The following is a 15,789-nucleotide window of genomic DNA, read 5'->3' on the forward strand; positions in this document are numbered from 1 at the left end:
ACAAAATTGTTTTCTATATTGTCACATTTTGATTACTGTACTTATTGGTTCTCGTCTTCCACCATAATGATAATTAATGTTTTTTCTTTTTTTTGCTCATAGCTGTACAGTATAGATATGTATATTGCATGTGTGTGCACATGGAATACAGTATACACATACAGTCTCCTGGACATGTAATATCTATACTTTGTTTTTCTCATCTGTGCATTTTTTTTATAGGTATCTGATAACATCTTTAGTTTCAGCAAGAGTGGAATCACTACCCATATTTTGTTATTACTACTTTGAGGATTTTAAAATCCTTTTTCATTTTATTCCTTAGGTTCTAATTAATTTTCTATCTAAACTAATTTCAAGAATTATTTCTCGTTCTCTACCTTTGATACGATTGAAAACGCAAAGCATCCTAATTGAAAGTATTTTCTTCCTTTTGTTCTCTCCTCATTTACAGTACCCGGATTATAAGACAAACAGCATAATCATTATGGTAGGCTTTGGCTAATGCTCAGTGTGTCCCATTTTTGTTTTTCTCTGTATCCCCCTTTTAAGAAATTACTAATTATTTAGTGATGCCGTCATTAAATTTATCCTTTTAAAAGGTAAAATTTCGTATGTTTAGAATTGTTTGGAGTCAGATAGAAGTATATAAAGTATCTGTTTGAGTTAAATGTTTAATTGGTTTCATTGTTGAATTATCGTTTAAGTTATATTGATTTCTCTCATTCTGATTTGCTGTCCAGTCTCTGTATATGTTGAATACTAGTGGGGTTGACAATTTTATGTAGAGATAATGTTATTTAAGAACATTTGCTTAAAGAAACTTCTATGAACTGTTGCTCTTGTAGAAATGAGAAGGTTTTATATATGCAAAAAGAAGCATTAAGTCAATATTTAATATAATATATGTATCTAAAGTGTTAGGTTACTAAATGTTTTTTATGGGTATTATCAAGATAACTTGCATGTCTATAAACGTACTATTTCGTAAGTTTGACGATACTAAACCTTCACTCAACTGCCTGACACAGATTTTGGGTGGTTTCTGTCATTCTTGACATGAGCAGCATTCTGTAATAATCCTTCTTAACAGTTTCTCCAAAGAGATCGTCATTTGTTAGGTGAACAGTTTCCATGGGTTTGAAGTTTTAAGTGTTTGCATGATGATAACCTTGTTTATTGATGACTGTTTTCCCCCTTTTTTTTGTCTTAGAGGTCCCAGTTGGTAAGTCAGATAAAAAGTTAATGTGGAATTAGATATGCTTATTTTGTTGATAATGTATTTGATGCATAATGTTATTTGCTATTTATATACCTGAAAGTTTACAGTAATGGCTATTTCTTCTTTGGTTGAGAGTAAGCGAATTTCAGGTGTACAGTTTTGTGTAGGTGTTTTATTTGGTAAAATCTTGTAAATGATAGTTAACTACGGCCAGGAGACCCTTTTTAAGTTTGAACGTAATTTTTCGATATTTGAGAAATGGCATTCTTCATAACAGACAAAATTTTTCTTTTGGATAAAAAGGGGGGATGAATTTATAAATCCATATTTGAAGCTAGTGCATGGGACTGAGACTGCATAACTTTGAATTCGTGGAAATACTTTGAAAATTATAAACTTCATCACTAAGATATTTTAACTGGATTACATGTATTAGTTGATTTCAAGTAAATTAGTTGAATGCCATAAAATATTACACTGAGCCATGCATAGCATGAAGTTCTACCAAACTATCCATGTGTTCTGCACCTAATTTTCTGGTTACTTCCACTTATTACCAAAAATATGTTAATAAGGGCTTTAGACTTGGATGGGATGAAGTTATGTTTTGTTCTTACTGACTGTGATGCAAGATTTTTTTTGTATAATCAAATACCGTACTTGTCGACCAGTATGTTGTAATGGAAATTTTAAATAATACCTAAGCTTCCTTTTGAAAATGCAGTTTTGGTAACACTGTAAAGTAAATATAGTACAGTAAAAGTATGTTTATGTGGAACCCAATATCTTGGAAAACCTTTCTTTTTGGGCATATTACATCAATAATCCCATTCCGACAATTCTCTAATTACGACTAGAAAAAGGTTTGGAACGAAATTTTTGGATGGTTAACCTATTTCATCTTGTTCAGCTTGCAGGAAGATACTTGCTTGATAATTCAAAGTCGGTGATATTACAAGATAAAATTTTGGCATCCACCATGATGTTCAGTAACTACTCTCCACCATCTGAAAGGGGAATGCAGTAGTTCAGTACTGTAGATGAAACAAATTTATCGCTTTTATGAACCTTGGGTGACTTACGGATGTAAATTTTCGAAGTGATTATCGTGTGGTAGACGTTGACTTTACTATTCACACTGACAATGTTGACAAACTAAAAAATTTTTAGTGCTATTGTATCTTTGCTCTAGAATATATTTTAAAGGTGGGAAACATATTGGAAGTGAAGAGGAGAGACTTAAGAGGTTGCCAGAAAAGGGCTTAAAGCAATAGAATTGTTATGAAAAGTCAAGTAGATGCTAATGTTTACCAGCAAGTTTTATGTAGGGATACTAGATAAGCTCAACTGTGCTTTTGATATCGGTACCACCATTCGTTTGTATTTGTGACTTAGGGAATTTCAACTATGAGAAAAAACAAGAAAAAAAAGTCAAAGTTAACCTAGGTGGACTAAGTTAACTACACGAGGGGCTTACTATACAACATGCCAAAGGAAATGCTAGATCAGTTCCTCTTGTCAGAGAGAAAGCCAAATAGTTATACAGTATAAAGAAACAAAAATCATCAGGGAATTATGTTGTTGGACATATTGGTCGAGTTACATCTTTAAAAAGGTCACCTTAATCATGATCTGAAATTTACCTTCAAGTACAATATTTGATGATACAGGCTTATTATATAGGGGTATCTTTGACAGAGCTTTGACTGGAAGAGGCTGTTAAAGATTTGAAAAGAACTGGAAGATCGTATTTTGAGTTTTAACGAGAGTATGATCCATAAACTCTTAGCATGGAGTGGTAGAAAACTAGTCTGAACATTTGAAAATGGCTAAAATATTCAAATTGTTTAAAAAACAATAACTTGTGGAAGTAATTTAGTGACAGTAATTTCAGAACACATGGAGTTTGTTACACACTAACTGAAGCTATTCTATAAGATAGGATTGTTTTATGTTTAGTGTACAGCCGTAACTATTTTGTAGAAATTTACAGTAATTTATTTAGATTGGATAAAGATTTGAATAACATTTGTAGCGAACTGATTCATCCTATTAGTTGACAGTAGTTATGTTGTTGTTTTGTGCGATTTTAGAGTCCAGACTTATTGCTTGTATAATCTTGGATAAAACTGGGTAATGGTAACATTGGCGCTGAAACTTGTTACCGGTATATATTTTTGTTTACCTACTCAGGGTATATCACCTTTATTTAGATTTAAATTCTTGTAAGTATGAATAGAGTTTTAACTATTTTGATGTGGTAATGACAATTATTGTTTATAGAACACAATTTCTTCTAACTTCAACATCCAGTCAGTTATGTACTTATTTTATAATTAGTTTATAATTTGTTTATATTTGGGTAGATGAAGCACCTTTTACTTAAATTTTAGAAGGCAGTGCTCATTACCCAATCTAAACAGCACACCGCTAGCTTCTTCAAAAGAGAAACTTTAGAATAAATTGCTATTCTTTTCCCCCTCTGGTGTGAACAGCACAACAATATGAAGGTATGAATGAAATGTTGTGCGAGTGAATGGTAGCTCACTCCTTGTTTTATTTTTGTGAATGAAACCTCACTCTTATTCTTCCAACTACTTCATTTTATCCCATCGCCATATTAATGTGTGAATGGCCCAAACATTTCTTAAAACTTGTTTAATGGTTTAGAACTAAATTATCTGTCTTAATGTATGTCAAAACTCAGTCTTAAAGTCCTATACATTTGAAGCAGAGTTAAAGTGTAGAACTTGTATTTATTTATAGGAAGTTTTGGGGGATTTTTCTGTCTTAAGTAGAAAAATTGCATCCAGATTTTCTCTTTGTATTTGTAGAGTTCATTATAGGTATAGTACTGAGATTAGCAATGTTTGTATCATTTCACTCTTATGTCTGTGGATGACCTTCACATCTACTTTGTAGTACTGAGTTTAGGAAGCAGATTGAATATTGCCATAAGCATGGATTAAGAATTTGTTGTGGGCATTGAATATCTCATCACAGACTCAGACGTGCGGGTGAAATTTCATGTACTTAAAGGCTAAGGATTTTTGTCTCTTGTACTCGCATTTCTATGTGGGTTTCCCTTTTCATAGGTTGATGAATATTTTGTTTTTACAACTTGAAATGCAGTACACTTGCTCAGTGCTGTATATAATAATGCCAGATGATTGACATGATGATGAGATATTTAGTGAATCTTATTAAAATGGAGTAACTGGTTTCCAGACTACAATATTTTCTGCTATACATAATGCTGTAGTTACGACCTGAAGATACTCTTGGTTTATATAATTGACAAGGTTCTGAAACTAGTTTTTCCCTTGTAAGATATTTTTAAAACTACTAAATAAGAAAAATTGGAGAATTTTAGTTACTGTACGTTCTTTTACAAGTATCTCCCATCCATTGTACCTACTAATTGTCTAGCCCTATTTATTGTATATCTATATAAACAATTATGTAATAGTTCATAAATATTCAATTATCGTTTTATACTGTACAGTAAACTACTGCAGTATGACTTTTGAAGCATTTACAAAATTTTTAATTCAGAAACGTTTTAGGTAAATTCATATAATTTACATCAGTAAATCTGTAACGTTAACTTAGCGCTGATTTCCATGATTGCATCATTATTTGTATTCTGGAAACTAATTGCAGATAAGGCTTACTAGTGTGCATGGATGCTGAATTGATAATGCAAGGAATAATTATTTTATTCTGTACCTATTTGCAATGCTTGTACTTTTTGCCCATTTCTAATAACTTTCGTTGGAAGATTGAAATTTTATTCTGTTTTTGTTCCTTTATTTGTTAAATATGTTTTTTAGTTTATTTCTCCCAAACAGATAGTATATTTGGACTTATAACATTTTGCATTGTTTGGATTTTTTTTTAAATATTCTAGTTAGATACTGAATACAGTACATCTTCATTAGCTTGAGAAACTTCATTTCAGTGTTGCAAATAATTAATTACATTTAAAGGTGAAAAAATATGTTATGGCAAATAAATATTTTGGTATGAATGATTTTTATTAAATATAGCATGACAAGTATGATTAATTTTTGCCATTGATAGTTGTAGTATAGTATTTTGTTTTAACCATAAGCTTTTAATTGATTCTCAGATTGCCCGAATGGCTGTATTTATTTTCCTAAAGGCTTTTGTATTTTCTTTGAAATTAAGCTGAAATTTGTTGACATGTTTTCTGCTGGAGGAATGTTTAATTCTTTGGTTTGTAAATATGAAATTTACAGTAAAATGAAGACCTGTTTTACCAGTGTAAAATGGTTTTCATTATTGGTTACGAATATAGAAGGAATTTGTCATTTTTTTTTTTTCATTGAACTTTTATCTCTTGAATGGCCACTCATCTTTGTATATTTTTGAGAAAAAAAAATTCTTGTCTATTACTCTGTATTCTTTGCAGTACTGTATATTGATACAGTAGCTATAGTCAATTTTTTTTATTGAGGTGCACCTGCACTGACTAGCAGCGGTACCCTTTTAGCTCGGAAAAGTATCCTGCTATCTGATTGGTTAGAATTATCTTGTCCAACCAATCAACTAAATGGAAACTTTTCCGAGCTAAAAGGGCACCCCTGCGAGTCGGTGCAAATCTGCCCTACTAAAAAGAATTGACTATAGTGGTTTACTTATATTTTACACGAGTCGGTTGTCTACTGCTTTACACTTTCAATTCATCAATTATAGTAGCTGGTATAAATGTACATTTTTTGAAGTTCTTGTAAAGTACTGAAAATGTTTTTAGTTTGTTTTACTTGAACTAATCTAAAACAATTTTATGTATTATTAATCTAAATTTTACACATGTTTGTTACCATGGGCTATTTATATGCTCTTTCTTTTCAAGGAAATTTCCATTAATGTATTGATTTACAACAGATTGAGGTAAAGTTTTCATTTCTTTCACAAGTCACTGGTGTGATTTTCTTAATACTGTACTGCGGTGCAATTTCTATTTGTATTCTTATTTAAGTAATGATGATGTACTGTATTATGGTTGTTAATTATGAAAGATTTTTTTTTTTTCTCCTTGTCTGACCTGACACAGACTTAAGGATTGACATTTTTTTTTTGTCAGTCGAGGAGGTTTTAACTCTGATTTAAGTTATTTTTTATTTATCAGAGACAGCCCTTTTTATCGCAATCTATTTGAATTGATTCTTTTCATTGTTGTCTCTACCAAAAACATTCAGAAGGTCGAATAGAATATTATATCCTCAGGTTAAAGGCTCTAAATTTGACTTATGTCATCCCTCCAAAGTTTTTTTTAAGTTAAACTTCACATTTATGTTTTGTTTGACAATTACAATTCTCACCGTCAATACCCGAGATTTTATTTAGCAGTGCATGGTTTTATGTAAGGTAGCATTCTATTTTATGAGGTCGTGATTTGGTAGTCTGCTTGACTTATGATACTCTTGACAACATCTATTCCAGGGTGATTGAATCTAAGATTCCTAAACAGATTGATTTTATAGTATCGCAAATTTTGAAATAAAGACCTTGAAAGGGTGCTTTAGATTTTTGTCCACAAGGTATTATGCAATATAGTACATAATGAAATATTCTCTTGTGCCATTCATAGTTTCTGGAAGATAACCATTTCGAGTTTTTCCTATTGCTTTATATATATTTATTTAAGAGCCCAAACTCTGTCAATTTTAATTGATGGCCTTTAAGGGGACCTTTTAGATTTTGAGTCTATGCCTAAGGATTAAGTTTTTCTGCTAAACATGTTTAAAAGTAGGTGTATATCTTGTATCATTATAACTCGACGCTCACTTTATATTAAACTTGGCAAGTCATCTACTTATTGGACATAAAATAAAGTAGAGTTCAAAATGACAAATTAATCTTGTTGCCGTGTCACTTTTTCCTCCTTTTTGTTAGCCATAACGTATGTTGTCATTTGTATTTATATTTTCTGTGTATATTTAAAACTTTCTTCATATTGAGTGTATGAATTTTCTAATTTTATGAATAGGGTTTTGTAGTTCTTTTTTTCTAAGAAAGGGATTTTGTTTTAGTATTTGATATTTAAGGACTTGCAACGTAAAGGCGAAATGGTGCGAGGAGGGTTATTACTCGATTGCCTATCGATTTGGGGTTTTTATAAAATCAAGAGTTGTTTGACATGCACTCCATGTATGACTTTTTTAAAAATGTTAGTTTTCAGATCCTTAAATTCTGTAGGTTGGAAACTTAGATTCAGTCACTTGGCAAATGTTGGTTCAGTATCAGCGGTCTAGCAAATTATCATAACCTCTTTTAAGCAGCAAAAAGCTTTCTTTTGAAGCCGTTTTATGTTTTTAAAGAATTTTGAGTATCATGAAATAGTCTGAAATATGAATGATTATTTACGTTGTTTTATTTATGAATTTTCAGGTCAAGGTAATTTTCTAACACCTTTTCTTTTACTCTAGGTTAAAAAACTGCGTGACAGGGTTTCTAAAGCCAGCGAAGAGGTATCAAGAGGCCGAGAAAAATATGATGCAGCTCTAAGAGATATATCTGAATATAATCCAAAATATATAGAGGTTAGTACTACTGTATGTAATTTAAATTTTTGTTTTTGCATTGCAAGATAAAGAGCTTTTTTTATAAATTGGGAGCTGGTGTGGTTTACCGTATTATCATAATGTTGTTTATTGAAATCACTAAGTCACAATGGAATACTCATAGAACTTGCTCAAAGTTTTTTTTTTTTATTAAATGATAAAAAAGTTAAATTGAGACACTAAAGGGAAGAGGAAAAGTTCAGTTAAAGTAATGCTTTTGGGACTAGAAAGATGTTTCTAAGAGCCTTTAGTTCCCTACACAGTGTGTTGAATAATGCACACAGTAAACATGGGTTGGGGAAATAATTACACTGATTCTGCAGATCTAGTGTAATAGAATGGAGACACAGGCTACCACGTTTATTTCCTGATGCTCTCCTCTTCTTCTGATTGTTAATATTATATTGACAATATCCAATAAAAACATTCAAGTTTTTCACTAATGGCTAAACATTATAAATCCTAAACAAGATACCACAGGTGAACATATTATGAAGGTAAGATACACTGCTCAGGTGATCTCCCTTATATGTGGTAAGGTTCCAAGCTAAGGCATTTAGACTTGACCAGTTTTTATTCCATCTGGAAAAAGACCCCCTCAAAGGGTTGGGGTTTGAATATTGGTGTCAATAAATTGAAGTGTTAAACAGAAATTGATAGTAATCTTTAAGTTGATAACATAGAATGTGGATTCTCAGCTGTAGTAAGTTATTCACCTACTGACCATAGATTGGGCTTCCCCCTGAATTCTTAGAGATGAAATTCACCTTGATTATGATGCTGCCCATTTTAATTACTGAAGTTTCTACAGGCCAAAATATTCTAGCATGTGTTATTTAATATTTCTGGGGGACAATTAGAATTGAATGGGACTTTGTATGGATCACCAAAATGATAGTATCTATTTCTTAATTTTCTTGTACATACAAAAACTTTCATAAAAAGACTTATGTGAGTCATTTGAGCACGGTTTATATTTCAATTCTCCTCCAGGAAATGACGCACGTGTTTGAGAAAGCACAAGAAGCAGAATCAAAGAGATTAATGTTCTTTAAAGATATGCTCTTTGGAACTCACAAGTGTCTCAATATCTCCAATGACCCAAGGTAAGTGTACTGTATATAATTTTTTATCATGACTGTACATTATTGTGGAGATATTAATGTTTCCTTATCACTGTTTACAAAAGGAAAATAAAAATATCGTGTTGGCATTTGTGTAAAAAAAAAAAAACATACTTTATCAATGGTTGTATTTCTCAAAAGTCTGAAAATTTGTACAATAATTCTAAAACGAATCTTGATGAGATGGAGTTTTCATTTTGATTTTGATCCTGTTCATGGAAGATAAGTGACATCCATCTTATGTATGGACACGTATGCAATAGTTATATTAAATATTCCAAATTGTCTAAGGTTAGTGATTTATAATTGCAAAATGCAGCTTCTATGTATTATATACATTATTGTATTATTTTTTAATATGCTTCACTTTACATAATATAAAAAAGATACTGTATATTCATCCAGTAAATACAATTCTAAACCTATTCCTTTATATTAATTTGTATTAATAATTGGATACATAGGTTCCTATTAAAATTTAGACTTTTTTGAGTTTTTTTATGAAGTAGGTCAAGGAAATACAATTTGAATTTAAATATTTTCATCCAGCTTGCCACGAATCTACGAGGAATTCAGCCATACAGTAGCAAACGCTGACTATGAGAAAGATCTTAAATGGTGGAGCAATAATCACGGTGTCAATATGCCAATGAATTGGCCATCGTTTGAGGTATGTTATTAATTTATCATGGTGTGTGCTCTTGTTTTAGCTTTATTTTAGCTTCAGGAGAGTGAAAGAGAGAGAGAGAGGCACAAGCAATAGATACAAATTGAGGCCTTTTCAATCTTTATTTTTCATTGAATTTCTGCCTAGCAATTCAGGGAATGCCGGATTAATTTTGTGAAATGTTGTTTGAGGTAATCTAGTTCGGAACTTGGCATGTAGGTGGAGAAGGAAGACCGCACTTTTGGAGACTACGATGTTTTATCCTAAGACGTTTATGACAGTCGGTCGCTTAATATGGAGTGAAGATTAAAGTTTCATGTTCCTCACCTGTTCTAAAATTTAGTCTGAAACCTTGTTACATTAAAAGTGAATGGGAAATGAAAATTTTGCTCAGTTATTTTACATGATCTAGTTTGAAAATATACAGCATATTCATAGCCTTTGATTTTAAATTGCTGTAAGGGTTGTGTAAAAAAAAAAAAAAATTAGAACTACCTGAAAGGTATTATCATAGTTTTGAAGTAGAAGGATGTAATTCTTAGTAAATGATGGTTTCAATGTCAGTACAGTATAGGATATTTCAGAAATTCCTCAGATTGGATCTATTGCTTTATTTATTAAAGTTGATGGTGGAGAGAATCCCTCTATTACTGAATATGGGCTTCTATAATATGTATTTCTCCTGACTAAGAACTATTTAATTAAGGTATTTTATTTTTACTCATTCAAACTACATTATAATTCATATTAGTCTTCAAGTAAATCAGTTTATATTTTTTAAATTCAATTTGTTTCTTAAATATCTTAGGAGCAAGGTCATTCAAATATTGATATTTGCCCTCCTTAAATTGTTTACTAAATATTGTTTATTACTTCTTCTGGTTTTAATTCTTGCCCGGTCAGTAATATTTCATCAGCCAATGCATAAATATGCCTCCCTTTAAAATTAGATGGTGTGCTTATTTTGCACTGCACTTTGCACTTTTATGATGTAAGTATTATTAACCGCATGGAGACAGATTACAAGCGAGATTTTTGCATCACTTTGTCTTCTCGCCATTTATCATTTGAGGCTTAATCTGTACCCAGAATTGCATGACTTAGCTTTCTAAAACTAAACTTATTCAAATTTTGTAATGAAACTATTCATGTAGTATTGTAAACTAATACTTGAAGTATATTTTTAAAAATATTATGGTGAATGTTTGAGCTTGCCCAATCTTTTATCATATACGAGATTATCACTAATTGTTTTGGTGGTCATGTGATGGGTTGTACTTGGAAAATGGGGAATTGATTGCTGTTCATATGATCATGAAGTACACGACACTTCGTATGCTCATGTTACCTGCTCTTTGTTATGGTATCCAGGCCAGTTTTAAAGATTGTGTTGCAGTGATTACAGCCTTTGTGGAATTAATATTGAGAGCAACCAAAATTTCACCATGCTTAACAGCAGTCTGCATGCTTCCATGTATCTTGTAAATAGAAAATTGTAGTTGTACTGATTGTCGATATTAATACTAATGTGGGATTGTCTTGGGTCAGCACTAGTTTGGCTAACAATGTAATTGCAGACCACACTTGTTATCTCGTTGCTAGTTGTTCATGAATTTAGTGATGTTTATGTCATGCTCGTAAAATCTATTGAGAAGTGTGGTGCTACGATTTAGTTCAACTGCATAGTGTTTTGTAAATCATGAAGAAATAATTATGTATTTTTTTAAAAAATGGATAAAACTGATATGTAATTTGATTTTGTAGCTTCAGAGCAGAAATCCTATGTAAATATGAGACTTTAAAAAGTGCTTTCGAAGAATTAAATGCTAAGATAGGGCAAGCTACCCTAGTAATTGTTGTCTCCCTTGTAATGTACTGTGTGAACTAACAAGTTACAAAAGCTTAACCTATTTGTTGTAGTAGAAGCTTAACTTGCTTTGCTTTTCCATCTTGATCAGCCATTAAACTGCTACAAACGTAGTATCTTTTAATTTAAGATTTTTTTCTTTGTATTGTTTGTGTTTGTTTTTCTTTTTCTATTATTACCTATTGCCCCCATGCATGTATGGACAGGATTATTCTGAGGAATTCCGCGACATTAGTGGCAAAGGCAAGCGCGGTGGCGGACAGATACCCGAAGGAGCGATTACTTTGCTGAACCAGCGCACCGTCTGCGATGACTTGCCAGTAATTCACACATTACTTAGTTTATTTTGTCTTTGTTCTTAATCACCTTCAGCAGCCCCAAAAAGTTTTCCCTTCATTTGTTTCCAACTTTCATTTTACATGTAATCTTATGCTGTATAATGTAAAGCATATTTTACATTATCACCTTAATTGTCATTACATTTCTTATTTCTGTACTTTATATGGCTCTCTTTTATGTACGTATAATGTAAAATACTGTATTTATAATATTCTCTTGGCCTTTACAACCCTTCGTCTTCCTCTTTTATAGAGTATAATATTGAAATAAGAGTATGAGAAGCTAGATATGTGTTAAGGTATATTGCTTATGGTATGTCATGCTCTAGCTGAGTTGACTTTGTCATTAAAGTGTCTAGTAATCTAGAACAACTTGTGCAGTTTTCAGCATTTGTCATCTTCTGTACTTGGTATGAAGCAATTGTTACTGGCATCTAAATATCTACAAGGTTAAAACCATGGTTTAACTCACTGTTGACAAATCTCTTGAAAACTTACTGTAGCTTCAGTGCTAGTACGATTGAGAAAAATTTGTAAATATTTTTACGTACTAAGTTCAATTTGGATAATGATAACATATTTAATCATCAAATCAATTACTACTAGTACTGATCAAAACTACAGTAGGTTAATAAAGTTATAAAGTCTAGATGTTTTGTATTTGTTGTTTGTTCTTTGAATTTGCAAAAGTTGCATTGTCACTTTTTTAAGCCTTTGGTTATTTCTTCCTCCCTTTTTTGCCAAGCACATACTTTCTTGTCTGTTCACTGGTGTGGTGAAGTTATTTTGGGGAATATAGATCTTCTCATCCGGGGACTTTTAACACTGAATACGTTAGATTTCATTGCATTGAAAGGTTGTCTGTTTCTGGGCACAACTATTTCTACATACCTCATGCCACTCATATTTCTCTCTTCTGTACATTTCACCTTAGGATAGCTTCAAATAATCACCACTTAACAGTCATATACAGAGAACACTGTTGCGTAACTGATTTTTTTTTTTTAAGAGAGATTTTGCCAGTGCTATTAAGTATGGATTCTTTTTTTTATTTGTTCTTGTATTTTTATAGTTCATTGTGTTTAAAAGTTATCTGCTTGGTTAATGTGAATTCATTCATGATGTTAAATGATTTTGTGGAGGTTGTTTGTAGCTTTTGTTTTAATTCAACTATCAACTAACAAATAGAATTAAAGTAACCATACATTCATATTTTATTAGATTTAGTAAATATTAGATACTTTAAATAATTCAGTGGAGTTTAGTAATCATGGCTTGTATTCATATCCTCCAGGTTGTGCTTATGTCTGTGGTAGAAAAATAGTGTTTGTTCTGTTTTGCCCATGATGAAGAACACTTTGTGGATTAGAAGATTGTTCTGCTTGTTGGTGATTGACAATATATTTAGAATGAAGGGACGGTACAATATATAAGTAGTGTTTCAGAATGACTTTGTCATAGGCCATCCTTTGACTAAAGGTATAAGGAAATGAACACCTTAGTTAGTCACCATATTTTGTATAATTGACTGCAAATTAGCTATGCCAAGACTATTACTGATGCTGCTTCTTTTAAAAAAAATAAGTCACATGTTAAAGTGAATATATTTATTAACAAGGAAAAACAATTGGGCTGAACTTGTTGTTAAAAGTAATAATGGTGCCCTGGTGGAACTATGGTCTATCTTTTGCCTTCTACATTTACGAGGAACTTAATAATCTCGATGACAGATTCCAACAACAATAACAGGCTTTTGAAGTAATATTGGATCAATATCTGATGCCATATTTATTGGAATGGAGTTATTGATCATATAAAATTATTTGCCTGTGATATGTCAACTGTAAAACTTACAGGGGATTTTACAGTCAACTCCTCCTCTTGACCAGCTGTGGCTAACCCTGTTTTAATTGTATGTAAGCTGCATATGAAAAAGTTGAATTCAAGAGATTGCAGGCTTTTACATCAGGGTTGATTTACACTACCAATTACGCCCTAAAATATGATGGCAAAAGCTTCTCGGGGCAAGGTGAACTCTGAATGAAGTTGCATTTCAAAAGATCTTAAGGATTATACTCATTTGGAAGATTGGCCATTCATCACTTCCACTGCCAATTTCCATCACTTTCAAGAAAATTTGTTCATTCATTAGAATATTTGGGTACAAATTTACCCATAAAGCTCAAGGACCCACACCAGTAGTTTGCAAGTGACGAACATGAGGTATGTGGATGCACTATTGAGGAGACAGTCACTGCAGTTGTTTGGTGACTGGATATTCCTTTTTAATCTCATTCTGTGCCATTAAATTCTCCTCTGTATAAATAGATCTTGATATTTACAAAGTAAAAAGGCCATGGCTTCTTAAATTGAATTTGAACTTCTCAATTTTATGATATAGAGTGCATCTTGCTCTCTTATCTTGAAAATCTGCATGGTATGCTCTAGTTGAAATAAAATCTAGGTGACTAAAGGTGAATTAACACCTGTTGTTTAGTATTTTGTTTGATAACTGTTGCTGAGAGTGCTTCATTAAAATAAAGCTTCCTCAATATTGGAGATTTTAGAAATCTTCCTCTTCTAGGTAATCTAATTTCTATTTTATTTACATTCTAATATACTTCGAAGTTTTGAAACTCTAGATTTTTCTAGGTGTTAAATATGACAATATTAGAGAAACATTTGGGCAGTAAGTAAAACTTTCTTTGTATTATGGTTGATTATAAGGATTTGTATGTGTAAAGATTTGTTTGAAAATAGCAGCTGGTCTTGTCAAGGATGTTTTAATAATGAATTAATGATAGAAGTAGTAACATCAAAATGTCAATTTAATATACTAATTGGGATAAATATTCCTTTTTTATGCAGTGCAATCCACCATTACTGATTTATTGTTGTGAATTTTAGAATCAGTTGATAAAATATATACGAGTATATATATATATATTTTTTTTTGGGGGGGGGGAGTCTTTCTGTGATTGTGTTTTAAAACACAACTTTCCATAAATTGGATCTTGACATTGTTAGAGGCTTTTTTCCACTTCATTTTCTAGTTTCTGGGCTTCTAGATAGGCTAGGTCAGGACACGAGTTTGTTACGAGAGGATTTTTTCAAAATGTCACCAACTTTCTTAGATATTTTGAAATGGAGATCTTGACAATGCTTTGATATTCGACAACAGACATAAGAGGCTTATGCTGTATCAAAATAGGATTTATAATAAATTGCAGATTTAGATTTAGATTATTGTTGTTGCTGTTTATTGAACTTTTGTTTTGCAAGACAATCCTGTTCTGGCCTTACCTTGTGTGTGGCAAGGTCATCCTTTCTATGGTTCAAGACATATATACTGTATGTGTGTATAATGGCACATTTTTAATAATACAATAGGTGTACCATATCTGTATATGTAGGGCTAGTATTAGTGCTACCCTCAGATGGCAGTTGTAATGTTGTATTTAACAAAATATCTCCAAGCAGTTAATTTAGCTTTAGAAAAAAAAAACTTTAAAACATTTATGATTCATTCTTAATCATTTGGTCCTTCAAATTCTTTATTGTTGATAATTTCATGACTGTTTGATTTCTTTGTGTGTGGCAGTTGTCTTGGGACAACCTTAAACCTATCACAATGAGGCTAACAAAAGTTTAGTAAAAGTGCTGTACAATGTTTCTTCGTCAAGGATGTCAAGTAATAGTGCAACTATAATTTTAATAGGAACCAATTTTAACATTACTCTGTTTTCTAGCTCTCTGACATTAAGAAATTCTGTCAATTTTGCCTGTTTTCATAAAATTAGGATCAACATTAAATGTGTTTTTACTTAGTATTATTAAACATCATATCAGTTATGAAGAGACTTTTGTGCAGCCATTTTACTCATAGATGCCACTGATCAGTTTTAAGTTAAATTAGATGTTTTTCCTCTTCTTGTATGTCAAGCTTTTTAGAATGAATGTTTTGAAGGAAACTTAAAGCTC

General features: G+C 31.6%; 1 protein-coding gene across 3 annotated transcripts in view; it reads left to right on the top strand.

Annotated features, from left to right (window-relative positions):
• The window catches only part of Synd (protein kinase C and casein kinase substrate in neurons protein Synd), a 61,720-nt gene that overhangs the window by 25,726 nt on the left and 20,205 nt on the right, over positions 1-15,789 (top strand). For 2 of the 3 annotated variants that reach the window (XM_068352842.1, XM_068352843.1), the window contains exons 6-9: positions 7,678-7,791; positions 8,806-8,918; positions 9,486-9,606; positions 11,677-11,790. In XM_068352842.1, coding sequence (XP_068208943.1) covers positions 7,678-7,791; positions 8,806-8,918; positions 9,486-9,606; positions 11,677-11,790 — 462 coding nt within the window. The remainder of the gene's footprint in view (positions 1-7,677; positions 7,792-8,805; positions 8,919-9,485; positions 9,607-11,676; positions 11,791-15,789) is intronic. The other variant, XM_068352844.1, reaches the window with a different exon arrangement.

Source organism: Palaemon carinicauda, chromosome 29 (genome assembly GCF_036898095.1).
Source record: "Palaemon carinicauda isolate YSFRI2023 chromosome 29, ASM3689809v2, whole genome shotgun sequence".
NCBI classification, from domain to species: domain Eukaryota; kingdom Metazoa; phylum Arthropoda; class Malacostraca; order Decapoda; family Palaemonidae; genus Palaemon; species Palaemon carinicauda.